Source organism: Spermophilus citellus, assembly GCF_964194105.1.
Source record: "Spermophilus citellus genome assembly, chromosome: 3".
In the NCBI taxonomy this organism is placed as follows: domain Eukaryota; kingdom Metazoa; phylum Chordata; class Mammalia; order Rodentia; family Sciuridae; genus Spermophilus; species Spermophilus citellus.
This window is the reverse complement of record NC_138184.1, coordinates 73,634,524-73,648,253: the sequence shown is the minus strand read 5'-3', so window position 1 is coordinate 73,648,253 and position 13,730 is coordinate 73,634,524. Positions and strand designations below refer to the sequence as shown.

The window sequence follows — 13,730 nt, the reverse complement described above, 5'->3', positions numbered from 1 at the left end:
GGACTTGGCAAACCCTGTACTTGAGGGGGCCTCCAATCCAGGGTAGAGGGACAACAGTACAATCTGAGAGGCAATGAAAATGTTCTTTTGGACATGTCAGCAGGCATATCAAAGTTAACATGTACAAAGCAGAATTCTGATCTCTTCCTTTAAGCTGCTCCTCCTCTAGGCTTCTGAGTCTTAGCAAATTGGCATCTCCATTTACCAATTGCTCAAGACTGAAATTTTGAATTCTTCTTTGATTCTTTACCTCACTCCTTATGTCTAATCAAATAAGTGTTGATGTCCTTGACTCCAAAACAGATTTCAAGGCATCTCTCCTGAAACCTCCACCTAAGCCCATTTCCCCCTCTAACAAGTATCATCTACCACTTCCTATTAGATCTCGCTGCTTCCACTACACTGGTTCCATGCCACAGCATTATCTACAAAGGAAAAATGTTAAAGCAGAAAATAGATTATGTCCCAGCAGCTCAGGAGGCTGAAGCAGGAGGATTGCAAGTTCAAGGCCAGCCTCAACAACTTAGTAAGGCCCTAAGCAACTTAATGAGACCCTTTCTCTAAATAAAATATTAAAAAGGGCTGGGGAATGTGGTTCAGTGATTAAGCACCCCTGGGTTCAATCCCCAGTACTAAACAAAACAGATTATGCCAGTCTCCTGCTGAAAGTCACCAATGGTTTTTCACATGCATTTAGGACAAGAGAATGGCTATCCTTCTGACAGGCAGAAACAGGATTCTAAGTAAGCTATGTCAAAGCTGTCAGAATCAAAATGAAGTAACTTGTAATGCCCTAACCAAAATAAGTAAATAAAACCAGGAGGCTAGGAAGGAGGGGATCTTATGCAGGCTTCATAATAAGAACTATCATAAAAGACTCTGCCAGAACCACAACTTCACACAAGGACCACCACAACCTTACACAAAACTACTTCTGCAAAGATGTCTGCCCAGCAACTGTCTGTTCAATCTTGGACCAGTGTCTCCCTTGTTATTGTTCCTTGTAGTCAAATATTGTTTCAAAATGGCATATATAATTCTCATTTTGACTTTATTATTATTATATGTTTTCGTATGTTTCCCAGGCTGGTGTTGAACTCTTGGACTCAAGTGAGCCTTCTGACTCAGTCTAGTGCTGGGATTACTGGTGTGTACCACCAATTCTGGGTCTCATTTCACCTTAAAAGTTACCCTTTGCCTCGTTCTCCTCGAGTATGCTCAAAGTTTACTATGGCACACATATTTCCCTTGTGATGCTCTGCAATTCCCAAATAAATATAGTGAGTTTTTTAAAAAAAATATCTCTGATTATCATTTAAATTAGAAACCAAACCCCAGAAACAAAGTGGGGGAGGCCAGAGTGACTCTTCCTTGACTCTTGTGTAGCCTCATGGCTTCTCATAGCTCTTCTTCTGCCTCCCTTATGAAGAAAAATGTTCCCTGGATCATCTTATGGCCCAGGGCTATTCATAACATCTTCAGTACCTTTCAACCACAGTTTGTCTTCAGGTTCAGATTCTCAAGAGAGAGTCTGATTGGCTCAACCTGTGTCCATGCTTGATATGCATCTAGTCATGGAGGGGAGAAAGAGTGGTAGCTAGTCTCTAAATATGGCCACAAACAATTCCTCCCATCTCAAAGTTGGGGAATATAACTTAGAGTGCTTGTCCAACATGGGTGAGGCCCTAAGTTCCAATCCTGGTACCACAAAACAAAAAATTCCTCCCATCCCTATAAGCAAAGGACACAGAATCCATTTCCCTCCCATTGAATCTGGGCAGGGCCTGTGACTTTCTTTGACTAAGAGAATGCCAAAGAAGTACTATTTTGGGACTTTTAAGCACAAGTCATAGCAACTCCAGTGGTTGCTGCTTCTTCCTTCTAGGAAGTCAGTGTATCTTCAAGCTGTAAGGAAGTGCAGACTAGATTACTGACTGCATGGTGAGAGGCTACATGGAGAGATACCCTGGAGGAAGAGAACAGATTTAGAATGTTTTAGTTCTCAGTTGAAAGCAGTCACATGAGCAACTTCAGCCTATCATGTCAATCCCAATGTCATGATAAATGATCTTTTGTTTGAAGCTATTTAAACCTTGGGGTATTTTGTACACAGCAAGAGATAACTGAAACAGGATAAGGACACACATATCTAGCACAATGTTCCAATAGTTTCCAAAAGTACTGCTCCAGCTCTTCCCAGGAACATGTGCCTCTGATGCTGGGGTAGGGCCATGTTCTAATCTCCGTTGATGAGTGGGAATCATAGCAGCTGCTGTCTCTTGGAGCCTGAGGGCTTTCTTTTTTAGATCCTTTTTACTGATAGGTTTCTTGCTTTTGGACAGGTAGATAATAGCTACTCTGTAGCATCCACATTCGTTGTTAGCAATCAACCAGGCTTAGAATAGTGATATGCCAATGGGACTAATCAATCGCAGTCAAGTGGTATTGCTGTGGTGGTAGTGGTGGTTGGCCTTAAGGACTGGGAATTGAGTCAAACATGTGCTCTAAAAGATCTGTGCCACAAGAGCTCTGTAGAAAAATGGGTCCCTGATCTACCCATTTTAGAATTCTGAATTATAGGGTGGCTATATGTGGCTAATGTCCAAGAGAACTCCCCTGCCAGACTCTAGAGGGAGCCCTTCTGTTGATATATCTTCATGTATGGGCTCTTGGGCCCCTGAGCATGGTCAAGCATGGCTGAGCAAGCCTGACCTCCATGCATTGAAAGAGAGGCAAAACAGACCCACCATGGGCCCCACAATGGGAACCTAGACAAGAAAAGTATAGTGTAGAGTCTTTACATGTTCTCTTGTCTAGAGGGGAGAGATTGAATTGTTCTCTGAATGAAGGTGCATGAATAGGGCAATAAACAAGCTGCCCTACAAGGCAGAGGGAAAGGCGATGCTTTGCTGAAAGTACAAGATAGCCAGAAATCCCAGGATAACCTTGGAGAAGAAACTTGTCAATCACAGCAGAAGCCATGCCCTAGGGCAGCCAATCCACAGCCCAATTGACCAACAGCTACCACCACATGGCCTGGCATAGAAACTCCAGATTTTCTGGAGTTGGGTGTTGGGAAACACAAATTAGAGATATAGGTAGCCATGAGAATAGCTGGAGAGGGTGAGACTGCATGTTTTTTGGCTGCAATGTGAGGCTGTGACATACCAAAGCAAGGAGGGAGCTTCCCCAGGCAGAGAAAGTTTCCAAAAAGCAGGAGTCATGATGCACAGGGACTGTGACTGAGGGGTGACCAGGAGTCCTAAGAGGGTTGAGGAACCAGAAAATTGCAGACTAGAGTTGAGAAGAACCACACAACAAAGCAGGCAGAAAGTAGAAGGAGGCTGGTCACGTGAGAGGAGAGCATTATAAGGCAGAGCACATGAGATTCCCCAGGGTCAGAGTGATACTAGCTTTCATGAAGGATAGCTGCAGCTGAGCTAGGCCCACCCTAAAGGTGCTACTAAAGGGCAGAAGCAGCTAGGCATGGTGGTACATACCTATAATCTCAGTGGCTTGGGAGTCTGAGGCAGGAGGAGCACAAGTTCAAAGCCAACCTCAGCAACTTAATGAGGCCCTAAGCAATTTATAGAAACCCTGCCCCCCCCCCCAAAAAAAAAAAAAAAACAGGCTGAGGGTATGGCTCAGTGGTAAAGCTCCCTGCGGGGTTCATCCCTGATACCAAAAAAAAAAAAAAAAAAAAAAAAAAAAGGCAGATGCAAGGAAGAAAAGAAAGGGAAGCAGAAATCTCAGAATGAGAAATGAACATATTTATTTCTGTTTCTCTCATTGGCTTCCCTGAGAGTATCAGCAGAAATTCTCATGGGTATTCTCATCCCATCCTGACCGTTGCTCAGGGAAGGGGCCAATTGAGTGGGAAGTCACTCCAAAAGAGCAGGAGCAGGAGCAGGGAATGGAGCACTTGGTGTGGCTTATGGGGACATCATGGGGGGTCACTGTGGCCCATGTCCACAGAGTAGTTAATGGTTGTCTCCAATCCAGGCTCAGGGAAGCTCTGGGACTCACTGTCATACACAGAATACTGCTCACCCTCCTCCTTGTCCTCATCACTGCCCTCATCCTCATCCTCGACCTCATCCTCATCCTCATCCTCATCCTCATCACTGCCTTCATTCTCCTCCTTTTCCTCATCACTGCCCTCATTCTCATACTCGTCCTCATCCTCATCACCATACTCATCCTCATCACTGCCCTCATCCTCATACTTGTCCTCATCACTGTCCTTATCCTTGTCCTTGTCCTTATCACTATCAGTGCCCTTAACCTCATTCTTGTCCTCATCACTGTCCTTATCCTTGTCTTTGTCACTGCCATCAATGTCCTCGACATTCACCATTTCCTTGGACTCGGGAGGACTGAAGCCCATGCTGGTGGTGGATGGCACAGACAGCTTGGGCTCTGATAGGCTTGTGGGTATCTTCCCCTCTTCTGTAGTAGGCTCCTGAGTGCTGTGTAGCTGGAGGATTGGCAGCTCAATGTTGAGGGAAGGGCCAGGCTCTATGACCTGGGCCTGGGCCTGGGAATGGGTCTGGGAATGGGTCTGGGCCTGGGCCTGGGAATGGGCCTGGGCCTGGGAATGGGCCTGGGCCCGGGCCTGGGAATGGGCCCGGGCCTGGGAATGGGCCCGGGCCTGGGCCTTGGTCCGGTCAGTTACTGGCTCAGGATGCATGGTAGATTGTGGGGTGAGGGGCACTGTGCTACGCCATGAGGGGCCAAAATGGGGAACACGATGGTGGGAGGTGCTGGCGTGGGAGGCACTGACCTGGGAAGCACCAACCTGGGAGATGCTACTGGGATGGTGGGCTCCCAGCCGCGAGGCCTGCCTTGAGACCTGATGTAGCAAATGGTCCTCCTCCAGCTTGTGCAACAGGCAGCGCCAGTCTATCTTCGAGGACAGGCGGATATGGGAGCCCTTCACTTTCTTGAAGCCCAGGAAAAGGTCCATGAGTGTCTCAGTGATTGGGAAGGAGATGAAGCCAAGCTGCTTTTTGAGGTTGTTCTCAAACTTGTACTTGCAGATGAGCAAGGAGACTGCCTGCTCAACCAAGAAGTTGATGAGCTCCTCGTACCAGGGGTTGGAGAGGTGGGACATGCTGGACTTGGATGAGATGGAAGGCAGCGACTTCTTCTTCGTGAACTTGACACTGGGGCTCTATGTGGCAGCCAAGGAGGGAAAAGGAGACATGTCACATCTTGTTGGTCTTACCTTTCCTGCTGCCTTGTGACACCCATCACATCTCCTTGGCAGCCCCACCAGCCCAGCCTGTCACAAATATAGAAGTCATACTTATCACACTAAGGGTATAAACCCTATCACATTTTCTATGCTGTGATACTCAATAGCCAACCCTCATGATCACTTCACCTGCCTCACCTATTAGGCCTGCAGCAAAGCTAGGGACCTCAGCCACGGTGCCAGCAAACCTGAGCCTGAAAAACCTGGGCTTCTACAAGCTGATGCTGCAGCCCATGTTCAGAGAGAAGCACACCTAGACCTTGGTGAAGGCACGGTTGGGGGACTGCTAGAGACCCACCAGGGTAAAATCACCTATGTTGTCCACATAGTCCCCCTGGGCAACTTTCCCTAAGCAAATCAGAGAGGCTGGAGAGTCCTACAATTGAATTTAGAGGGAACTAGACTCTAGGATGCAGAGTCCCCACAAGGGACAAGACCCTTTCCATGTGGGAGGACCTCCAAGATTCACATACAAACATTAAAAAAAATATATCCAGGATAAAAAATAGCCTTTATTCATCTTTGACAATATTTAGTAGTAGCTAGGCCAGGATTCTGGTATTCCAGCAGCTTGTACTATGCCCAGCAGGTTTCCATAATGCAGGTCAAGAGAGACCTTGATCTTGGGCACCTGCCAGTGACAGTGGCTGCTAGGAGTGGTGGGTAACAGGGTCACTGCCCTTCAAATTTGTCCTCAAGGTTCCATGCCCCACTCTTGAGGGGATTACCTTTGAACTCAATGAAGCCGAAGAGGAGAGGATGGGGAAAAGGTAAGAGGAAAGAGGGTGGGAGGAGACAAGTGGAGGTGGGACTGGTCCCCTGAGGCAACCCTGACTAGATGCCAACTCCACTGTGATTCCAGGTGCAGGCAGGGTGAGATGCAAGCCATGGCAAGGCTTGGTTTTCTGGCTGGAACTCTGGAACACAGGTGTTTTCTGTAATTTGGGATCTAAGTCAGGAGTCCCCTGCCTGGGGTGAAGTGAGGGGCTAGGGACATTGGTCTCTTCTGTAGGTTTCACCTTGAGCCTGAGTTTGGTGGCCACCTGAGCATTAGACACAGGGGGGGAGCCCCGTTTGCCCTTGGTTTTTCTGGGAGTTATCTTGGAGCTGGAGGCTCTACTGAGGAAAGAATCATAGTGCTCCCTTCTCCTAGTGGGTGTGACCATCCTGGAGTCTTGTGGTAGCAAGTTAAATGACAATGCTGGGTTGGGATCGCAGTTGACAGGAAAAAGAGGGCAGCCATCTGGGCGGCGGGCACAACTGAGCTTGTCCACAGCCTGCCTGACCACAGTCTGCAGAGCAGGAAAGAGGTGGTGCTTAGCCAGGAAGTCCAGGGTGCAATGGGGCTGACGGACTGAACAGTAGCCAGGCAAGTCAAAGGATGCTGGCTGGCTCAGCAAAGATTTCATCTCCTTGTTGAATTCTCGTTTGAGGAAAAACAGCTCTCGTTCTCCAGGTCCCATCTCTGATGCTTCAGGAGTGCCTGGTCTGGAGCCCAGCAGCCCTGAGAACCAAGACAATGGCTGCTCCCGGGTCCGCTGGCTGCTGGCCTGGCTGCCCAGTGAGTCCCATAACAGGGAGTCCCTCTTGGAACTGGGCTGACTCGGGCCTTTCTGCAGAGAGAGAGAGGGGGAGGGGATTCTGAGAGGTGTCCAGAAGCAGCCAAGCACGCTTGGCCCTGGCCTGTCCATACCCCCCACTAGCCCCAGTCATGGACCCAGATCTCACCCCTTTCTTCTCCAACCGCAGTAGTCGCTTGAGGTTTTTCTCCAGTAGAAGTTTGTCCCTCATGGGTGGCACTGAGCCTAAGCCTTGTGCACCCAAGTCACTGTTCCAGCTGTGGGAGCCCAGACAGCCAGCTGTGAGGCTGCTATGGGAGTCAGACATGGAGCTGGAGCAAGATGGGTAATTGTTGGGGCGTCCAGTACAGAGGCTGGGCTGAGCACGGTGTCGGTGCACAGTGCTGAAGCTGGGTCGAACACGCGGCCGCCTACCACTTGGCACCTCAATTGGGTCCTGGACCTCTACCAGTGGCACCCCAGCCTCTGTCTTCATAGCAGCCATGCGCTCTGTTGCCTCCTCCACCACTGTCTGTAGGCTGTCTAACACCTGGCCCTCAGTCAGGAAATCCAAGAAGCTACCAAAAGCCTGAGGGCCCTTAGCAGTTTGGCGGTGGCCCCGGTAAGCTGAGTTGCCATCCATTGATGGTGGGTGGGGCATACGACCCAGCTTGGAGGCTGACCCCATTTCTGGCAACAGTGGCTTCTTGGGTGGCTGCACCTAAGCAGACAGGCTTTTCACAGTTTGCAGGATGCCCTGCAGGGGAGGGAGGTCCCTGTCCTAGGGGGCTGCTAGGAACTAGATGGAGATTGAACAGTGGAAGAAATTCCAGTTTTGTTTTTTTGGTTTTGGTGGTGCTGATGATTGAACCCAGGGTCTTGAGTGTGCTAGGCAAGAGCTCCACCACTGAGCTAATTCAAAGCCCAGGAATTGCATTTTAGAGTATGCTAATCCTGGGTTTGTACCCTGACTTTGCCATCTTCAGGCTGTGTGAGAGTGTCCACAATAGCCCCTTTTGAGGTTCAACCCCCACTTTCACAAATAAGGATATATTTATGATTTCCCTGAAATGTTCCCCAAACCTACATTTCACATACACAAGACCTAGTCTGAAATCCCACTTCTACCCTTATATGTGGTGGGATTGGGCAAATGATAAAACCCCTCTGAGTCTCTGTGGTTCTGAATCTCTGCAAGAAGCAAGCCATCCCTGTCTCCACTGCTGTGATGCAGAGAACACAGGAGATCCTGAGCCCTGTTTTACATATGGCTGCTTCTCTAACTTGAGTCCTGGACTCTGAGATGACACCATGCTCATACTCAGAGTTCCTAGTTGATCCAGGTCCCTCTTGTGACACTGGAGTCAGGGGACATTGGGAATGAAATCAAGGGAGATCAGAGCCCAGCAAGGGGTCGTAGACAGGTCAAGCCTATAATAAGGACTTCACTAAGAGGACCAGAGAGGAGATCAATAGGAAACAAGAACGAGTATTAGTAGTCTGTGGCATCAGGCTCAGATCCTGCTAGGCACACTTACCCGTGCTATGTACGTGCTGTGGCCAGCCTCATCGTCAGCCAGGTATCCTGAGTGGTGGCGACAGCTGGCCATAATGCAAGCAGCCAAGCCCACTGTCCGCCTTCTCTCTTCAGTTCCACAACAGATTCCACTCTGCAGGACGCGGGAAAATGGCGTAAGGGTCTCGATGGTGCGTCCAGGTTTCCACGAGTCCAAGTTTCTTTCCGTCCGTCCCTGACTATGTCAGTGGCCCCGGGGTCCGCCGGTACCTCGCTCCCCACACTCCGTGTCCTTAACTCTTCCTCTGCTCGGAGCCCCCTAGGCGTCCACGGACTGCCCCCAACTGGAGTCGTAAGGGTGGGGATATCTGGGGACGTCCGTATCCTGTCTCAGTGGTCTCTGGGTCGGGATGTGTCTGACCCTCTCTCCTCCTAAACCGGGGTCTCCTGGCGTCCCACCCTGGCTTATGATCGACCCGCTCACCAGAGTCCTACCTTGCTCGGCTAGCTTGTGTGGTCTGTGCGTGCTAATTGACCACCTCACAGAGAGCTGGATTGTGTTGGGGGGGGGCTCCCTGCTCGATTATTTAAATACCGCCTCCTGATTGGTTAACAAGGGTCCTTTTGCCCACTTGCTTCCTACGACACAATAGTTGGGGGCGGGGCCACGCTGACTCCTCTCCCACTCCCACTGCCCCTGGCTCTGATGCCTTCACAGTCACCGGTGACTCTCGTGGCTGTGGATTTCGCTCTCTGGCCAGGGGCTCTGAATCTGGGGAATCGGATCTGTGACCCTAAACTGCCCCAAAATGAGTCTAAGGGCAAAAGCCATGGCCTCCAACCTCAATACAAACACACCTTCCTCAGTTTCTCCCTGGTAGTTGCAAAACCCTCGGCTTCCTGGTCTTATTTATTCTTTCCAGAGGCCTGCTCCCCTTGCCCAAGGTAATAGACCACAGAGTCTGTCTGAGCCCTTTTCTGCAGTCTTCCTGAGAACGGAGGAAAAAGTCCCAGCTCTCAGTTACAGGCCTAGCCAGCTTCAATTCCTGGCTGTGCTGTTTCTTGAGGGTGTGATTCAACCTGAGCATAGACTCTTTGTGTGAAAATAGGACTAACATCCTTCCACATAGGGAGTACAGGATTACATAAAATCTTTATACAACACACTTGACACCCTAAGAGAGGCCCTATATAACATTACCACATTCCCTTTCCTTTCCCCTTCTGTCCAACAGATTCACCACAAACCCCATGCCAGAGTCTACCTCAGCATGTTGTTACTTGTCTACCAAATGGTGCTCCTTTGGGGCAAGGACTGAGACAGTCAGCCCTGTCCAGTGCCTGGCTCCCAGGAGGTGCTTAATAAATGCTATCTTCCACTTTACAACCTCAGGACTTCTGGCCTTTCCAGGATCTCCTAGTGGAGAACGGTAGTTAGTTGAGGTCTGCTAATTCAATAATTAGTATGATTGAACACAACAGTCTGTATGTCAAGAGCTTGGTTGAAGGGCTTTTAGAGTCCTCCATTACCTACAAGGCTCCAAGTTCTACTCTACCTTCTCTTCCCCTAAGAGGACTAAGAGGATCAGAGGAGGCCTAGATGTAGGCCCAGAGTTGCAGGGACTAATCCCAGATTCACTACTCCTCCCCTCTCTGACACTCAGTTTCCTTATCTGTAAAACACAAATGACATTACTAATCTCAAAGACTGGACACAAATACCATGATTTCCATAGTGAAAAATAAATCAAGAGAGTCACATTACAATGAAAACTGTTTGTCATCATGGTAACTAGTGACATAATCATAGGTAAGGAAAGGCTTTCTGGACCCAAAGAGCAAAAAAATTAAGTTATAAATGTAAAACTTGTTACTTTGGACGGAGCTCCAGAGAGACACAGAGGCTAATGCTTTCGCAAATGAAGCCATTATCATGACATACATGTTCATTTTCTTGTTTAGAGCTTTACTAAGGAACTGTCTCTTCTTAGAAAAATAAGTAAAGGACAATAGGCAATTTTAAAAAATCAAAATAGTTAATAACATGAAAAATGTTCATAGGCACTGGTATACAAAAAAAATTACAAGAATGCAATAGCATTGATGTGATCATCTTTGGATGGTGAAGTGAAATTAGGTGTGTTTATCTTCTTAGAGAATACTGGAAGTACACTACCCAGAAAGTTAGCAATGGTGATCTCTGGAAAGAGTAAAGGAGTTTTTCTTTTTTTTTTTTTTTGTTTTTCTCCTTTTCCTTTCCTTTCTTTTTCTTTTATGTTGCTATTTTAAACAAAGAAAAAAAAACACAAAAAATAAAAATAAAAAAATAAAAACCCATTTCTCAACATTCACCTTTTTTTCTTCTTCTTCTTCTTCTTTGGTTCTGGGGATTGAACCCAGAGGAGCTTAACCACTGAGACACTTCCCCAGCCCTTTTTATTTTGAGACAGTCTTGCTAAGTTGCTTAGGGCCTCACTAAATTGCTGAGACTGGCTTTAAACTTGCCGTCCTCCTGCCTCAGCCCCCCCAGGTAGTGGGATTACAGGCGTGCATCACGGCGCCCCGCTCTGCCGTTCACTTTATTAGTCAAGGAAAGTTCGTCCTGTTGTAATTATAAATGCAGTCTTGAACTAGTTCCAACAGAGCAAAGTCGGCGGAGTGGTTACAGAGCCAATTAGGAACCACTAGGTGGTGACAACAAAGGCGAAGGATAGCCGGGTCTAGGCGTGTGCGTCAGGGCGGGGTTTTGGGCAGCGTTCTTGGGCGGGGCCTGGGCTGTCTAGACCACACCCCTCAAGTCTCCATCAAAGGTTTGAAGCTGCCATGGCTGGTCCGCGCGTGCGGCTGGTGGTCACCGCAGATGACTTCGGTTACTGTCCGCGGCGCGATGAGGGCATCGTGGAGGCCTTCCTGGCAGGGACTGTGACCAGTGTGTCCCTGCTGGTTAACGGCGCGGCCGCGGAGAGCGCGGCGGAGCTGGCCCGCAGGTGAGGGCGGCCCCTTACGGGATCCAGCGGGTCTGGGGATGCATTTGCCCCGCGGCGTCTGGGCTCCAAATCCTGTTCCGCCCACAGGCACAGCATCCCTACCGGCCTCCACGCCAACCTGTCCGAAGGTCGACCTGTAGGCCCAGCCCGCCTAGGCGCCTCGTCGCTGCTGAGCCGCGAAGGCTTCTTTCTGGGCAAGATGGGATTCCGGGAGGCGGTAGCTGCCGGAGACGTGGCTTTGCCTCAGGTGCGGAGGTGCGGCTGCAGGAGGATGCACGCGTTGACCCCAAAGCTCGCCCCGGAGGTTACCGTGAAGTCGTTAGGGACAGGAGCGGCAAGATCCTTCTCTTATTCAGTCTTACAGTTGTACAAGGAGGGAATCTTCTGTAGCTGCTCCATGAAGCTCAAATGTCTATGCTTCTCCTTCCAGGTGCGGGAGGAGCTAGAGGCCCAATTAAGCCGCTTCCGGGAATTGCTGGGCAGGGACCCTACGCATGTGGACGGACATCAGCATGTGCACGTACTCCCAGGTTCGTGGGTTCAAGCTCCCAGGTCGGGGGGTTTTGCTCCCAGGTGAGGAGATGTGCTCCTCTCTGAGGCGGCTTCGTCAGCAGGTGTGTGTCAGGTGTTTGCCGAGTCGCTGCAGGCTTATGGGGTGCGCTTCACACGACTGCCGCTAGAACGTGGTGTGAGTGGCTGCGCGTGGCTGGAAGACCCAGCCCGTGCCTTCGCCTGCACAGTGGAGCGCGATGCCAGGGCAGCTATGGGTCCTTTCTCCCGTCATGGCCTATGGTGAGCACCGGACTCCCAATCCCGACCCCATCCCCAGAGTCCCACGGGTTGGTTCACTTGTCCAGAGTGTCCCTTTTTCAACCTGGAAAAAGGTCAGGCATCGACTGGCTGCCCCACTCTAGTTCCTTCCCGCCCTGACCCCTAACTAGCCTTCAGGATCTTCCTGCTCTGCCATTGATGCCCCAGCACCTACAGGTGGACGGATGCTTTCGTGGGCCTGAGCACTTGCGGCCGACACATGTCTGCTCACCGCGTACTGGGGGCGCTGGCGAGAGCCTTGGAAGGTATCCCTGCAGGCCATGCCCTGACAGCCGAGCTGATGGCACACCCTGGTTACCCCAGTGTGCCTCCAGCCGGGGGCTGTGGTGAGGGCCCTGATGCTTTCTCCTGCTCTTGGGAGAGGCTGCATGAGCTGCGGGTCCTCACAGCGCCCACTCTGCGGGCCCAGCTTGCCCAAGATGGCGTGCAGCTCTGCGCCCTTGACGACCTGGACTCCAAGAGGCCGCGGGAGTCCTCTGCAAGGCTACTCTGGAACCCTTCTTGGAGCCCTTCCCCACCATAACTCCGACAGTGAGCCGATCGCTAATGCCCCTTATAAGTGTGGAGGAAAGGGGCCAGAATAACCTCTGGGCACAGCCTGGAACCATGGCCTGGGCAGGAACCCACTTGCCACAGTGAGACACTGCCTGCTTTGTGCCCAGGTCCTCATGGTTCAGAGTGACAGCCGGGTATTAAGGAAGCCACTCTTGGCTGCATGCAGGCCCAGACAATGACATCTGGGCCTGCAGAGCATTTGGTGACAATTCACATTGTAATGTAAACCCCTGACTGGGCAGGGGCAGTGGGCAGGGATTGGCTGTAAATAAAATGTGTCTTTCAGACTTGGGTGGTTTGTAAACAGTGCTTGGGAAACCATGAAACAAGAATGTACACAGTAACTCCTTTGTGGCCCAGACCAAGTCAATATTCTACGCAAATATTCTGTGTTCTGGTTTTGTTTATGTTTAGGAATGTTTATGGTGGGTTTTTGGGTTTTTTTTTTGTTTGTTTGTTTTTGTTTTTGTTTTTTGGTAGTGGGGGTGCTTTTACCACTGAGTTATATCCCTAGCCCTTTTTATTTGTTTTGGAGTTTTGAGACAGGGTCTCACTAAGTTGCTTAAGCCCTTGATAAGTTCCTAAGGCTGGCCTCCAACTTGCCATCCTCCTGCCTTAGCCTCCCAGTCACTGGGATTACAGGCATGTGTGACTGTGCCTCACTGGTTAGATTCTTGCTGTGCCATCCAGTCTGGCCTCAAACTTCTGAGCTCAAGCAATCCTCCATCCTTAGTCTTCCAAGTAGTTACAGAACTACAGGCACATACCACCGCACCCAGCAATACTGAAGTGGTTTTTGTTATTGTTGTTTTGGTACTGGGAACTGAACTCATTGGTACTCTACCACTGAGCTGTGTCCCCAGTCCTTTTCATTTTTTAGTTTGAGACAAGATTTCACTAAGTTGCTGAGGCTGGTCTTGAATTTGGGATTCTCCTGCCTCAACCTCCCAAGTAGTTGGTATTACAGGTCATGTGCCACCTCACCTGGCTTGTTTTTCCTTTATTCTTTTTATAAGGAATGGGAA

At 49.7% G+C, this 13,730-nt stretch overlaps 2 protein-coding genes across 4 annotated transcripts; one reads left to right on the top strand and one right to left on the bottom strand.

Annotated features, from left to right (window-relative positions):
* Nucleotides 1-3,785: 3,785 nt before the first annotated feature.
* On the bottom strand, nucleotides 3,786-8,584 carry CCDC116 (coiled-coil domain containing 116). 3 transcript variants are annotated; one of them, XM_081286959.1, is made up of 4 exons: nucleotides 8,355-8,584; nucleotides 6,986-7,537; nucleotides 5,986-6,870; nucleotides 3,786-5,173 (listed from the first exon to the last, which is right to left on the bottom strand). In XM_081286959.1, the coding sequence occupies exons 1-4, from the start codon at nucleotides 8,424-8,426 to the stop codon at nucleotides 3,944-3,946; spliced, it is 2,739 nt and encodes a 912-aa protein (XP_081143085.1). In that variant the 5' UTR covers nucleotides 8,427-8,584; the 3' UTR covers nucleotides 3,786-3,943. The 3 variants fall into 3 exon arrangements, with proteins under 3 accessions (XP_081143085.1, XP_081143083.1, XP_081143084.1); XM_081286957.1 differs by lacking the exon at nucleotides 6,986-7,537; XM_081286958.1 differs by lacking the exon at nucleotides 6,986-7,537 and having other exon boundaries at nucleotides 6,277-6,870.
* A 2,041-nt stretch (nucleotides 8,585-10,625) lies between these two features.
* On the top strand, nucleotides 10,626-13,189 carry YDJC (YdjC chitooligosaccharide deacetylase homolog). The gene is given in 6 exon segments (XM_081286962.1): nucleotides 10,626-11,319; nucleotides 11,407-11,566; nucleotides 11,750-11,849; nucleotides 11,934-12,111; nucleotides 12,307-12,608; nucleotides 12,611-13,189. Coding segments are annotated over 6 exon segments (1,083 nt in total). The 5' UTR covers nucleotides 10,626-11,155; the 3' UTR covers nucleotides 12,790-13,189.
* The last annotated feature ends 541 nt before the right edge of the window (nucleotides 13,190-13,730 follow it).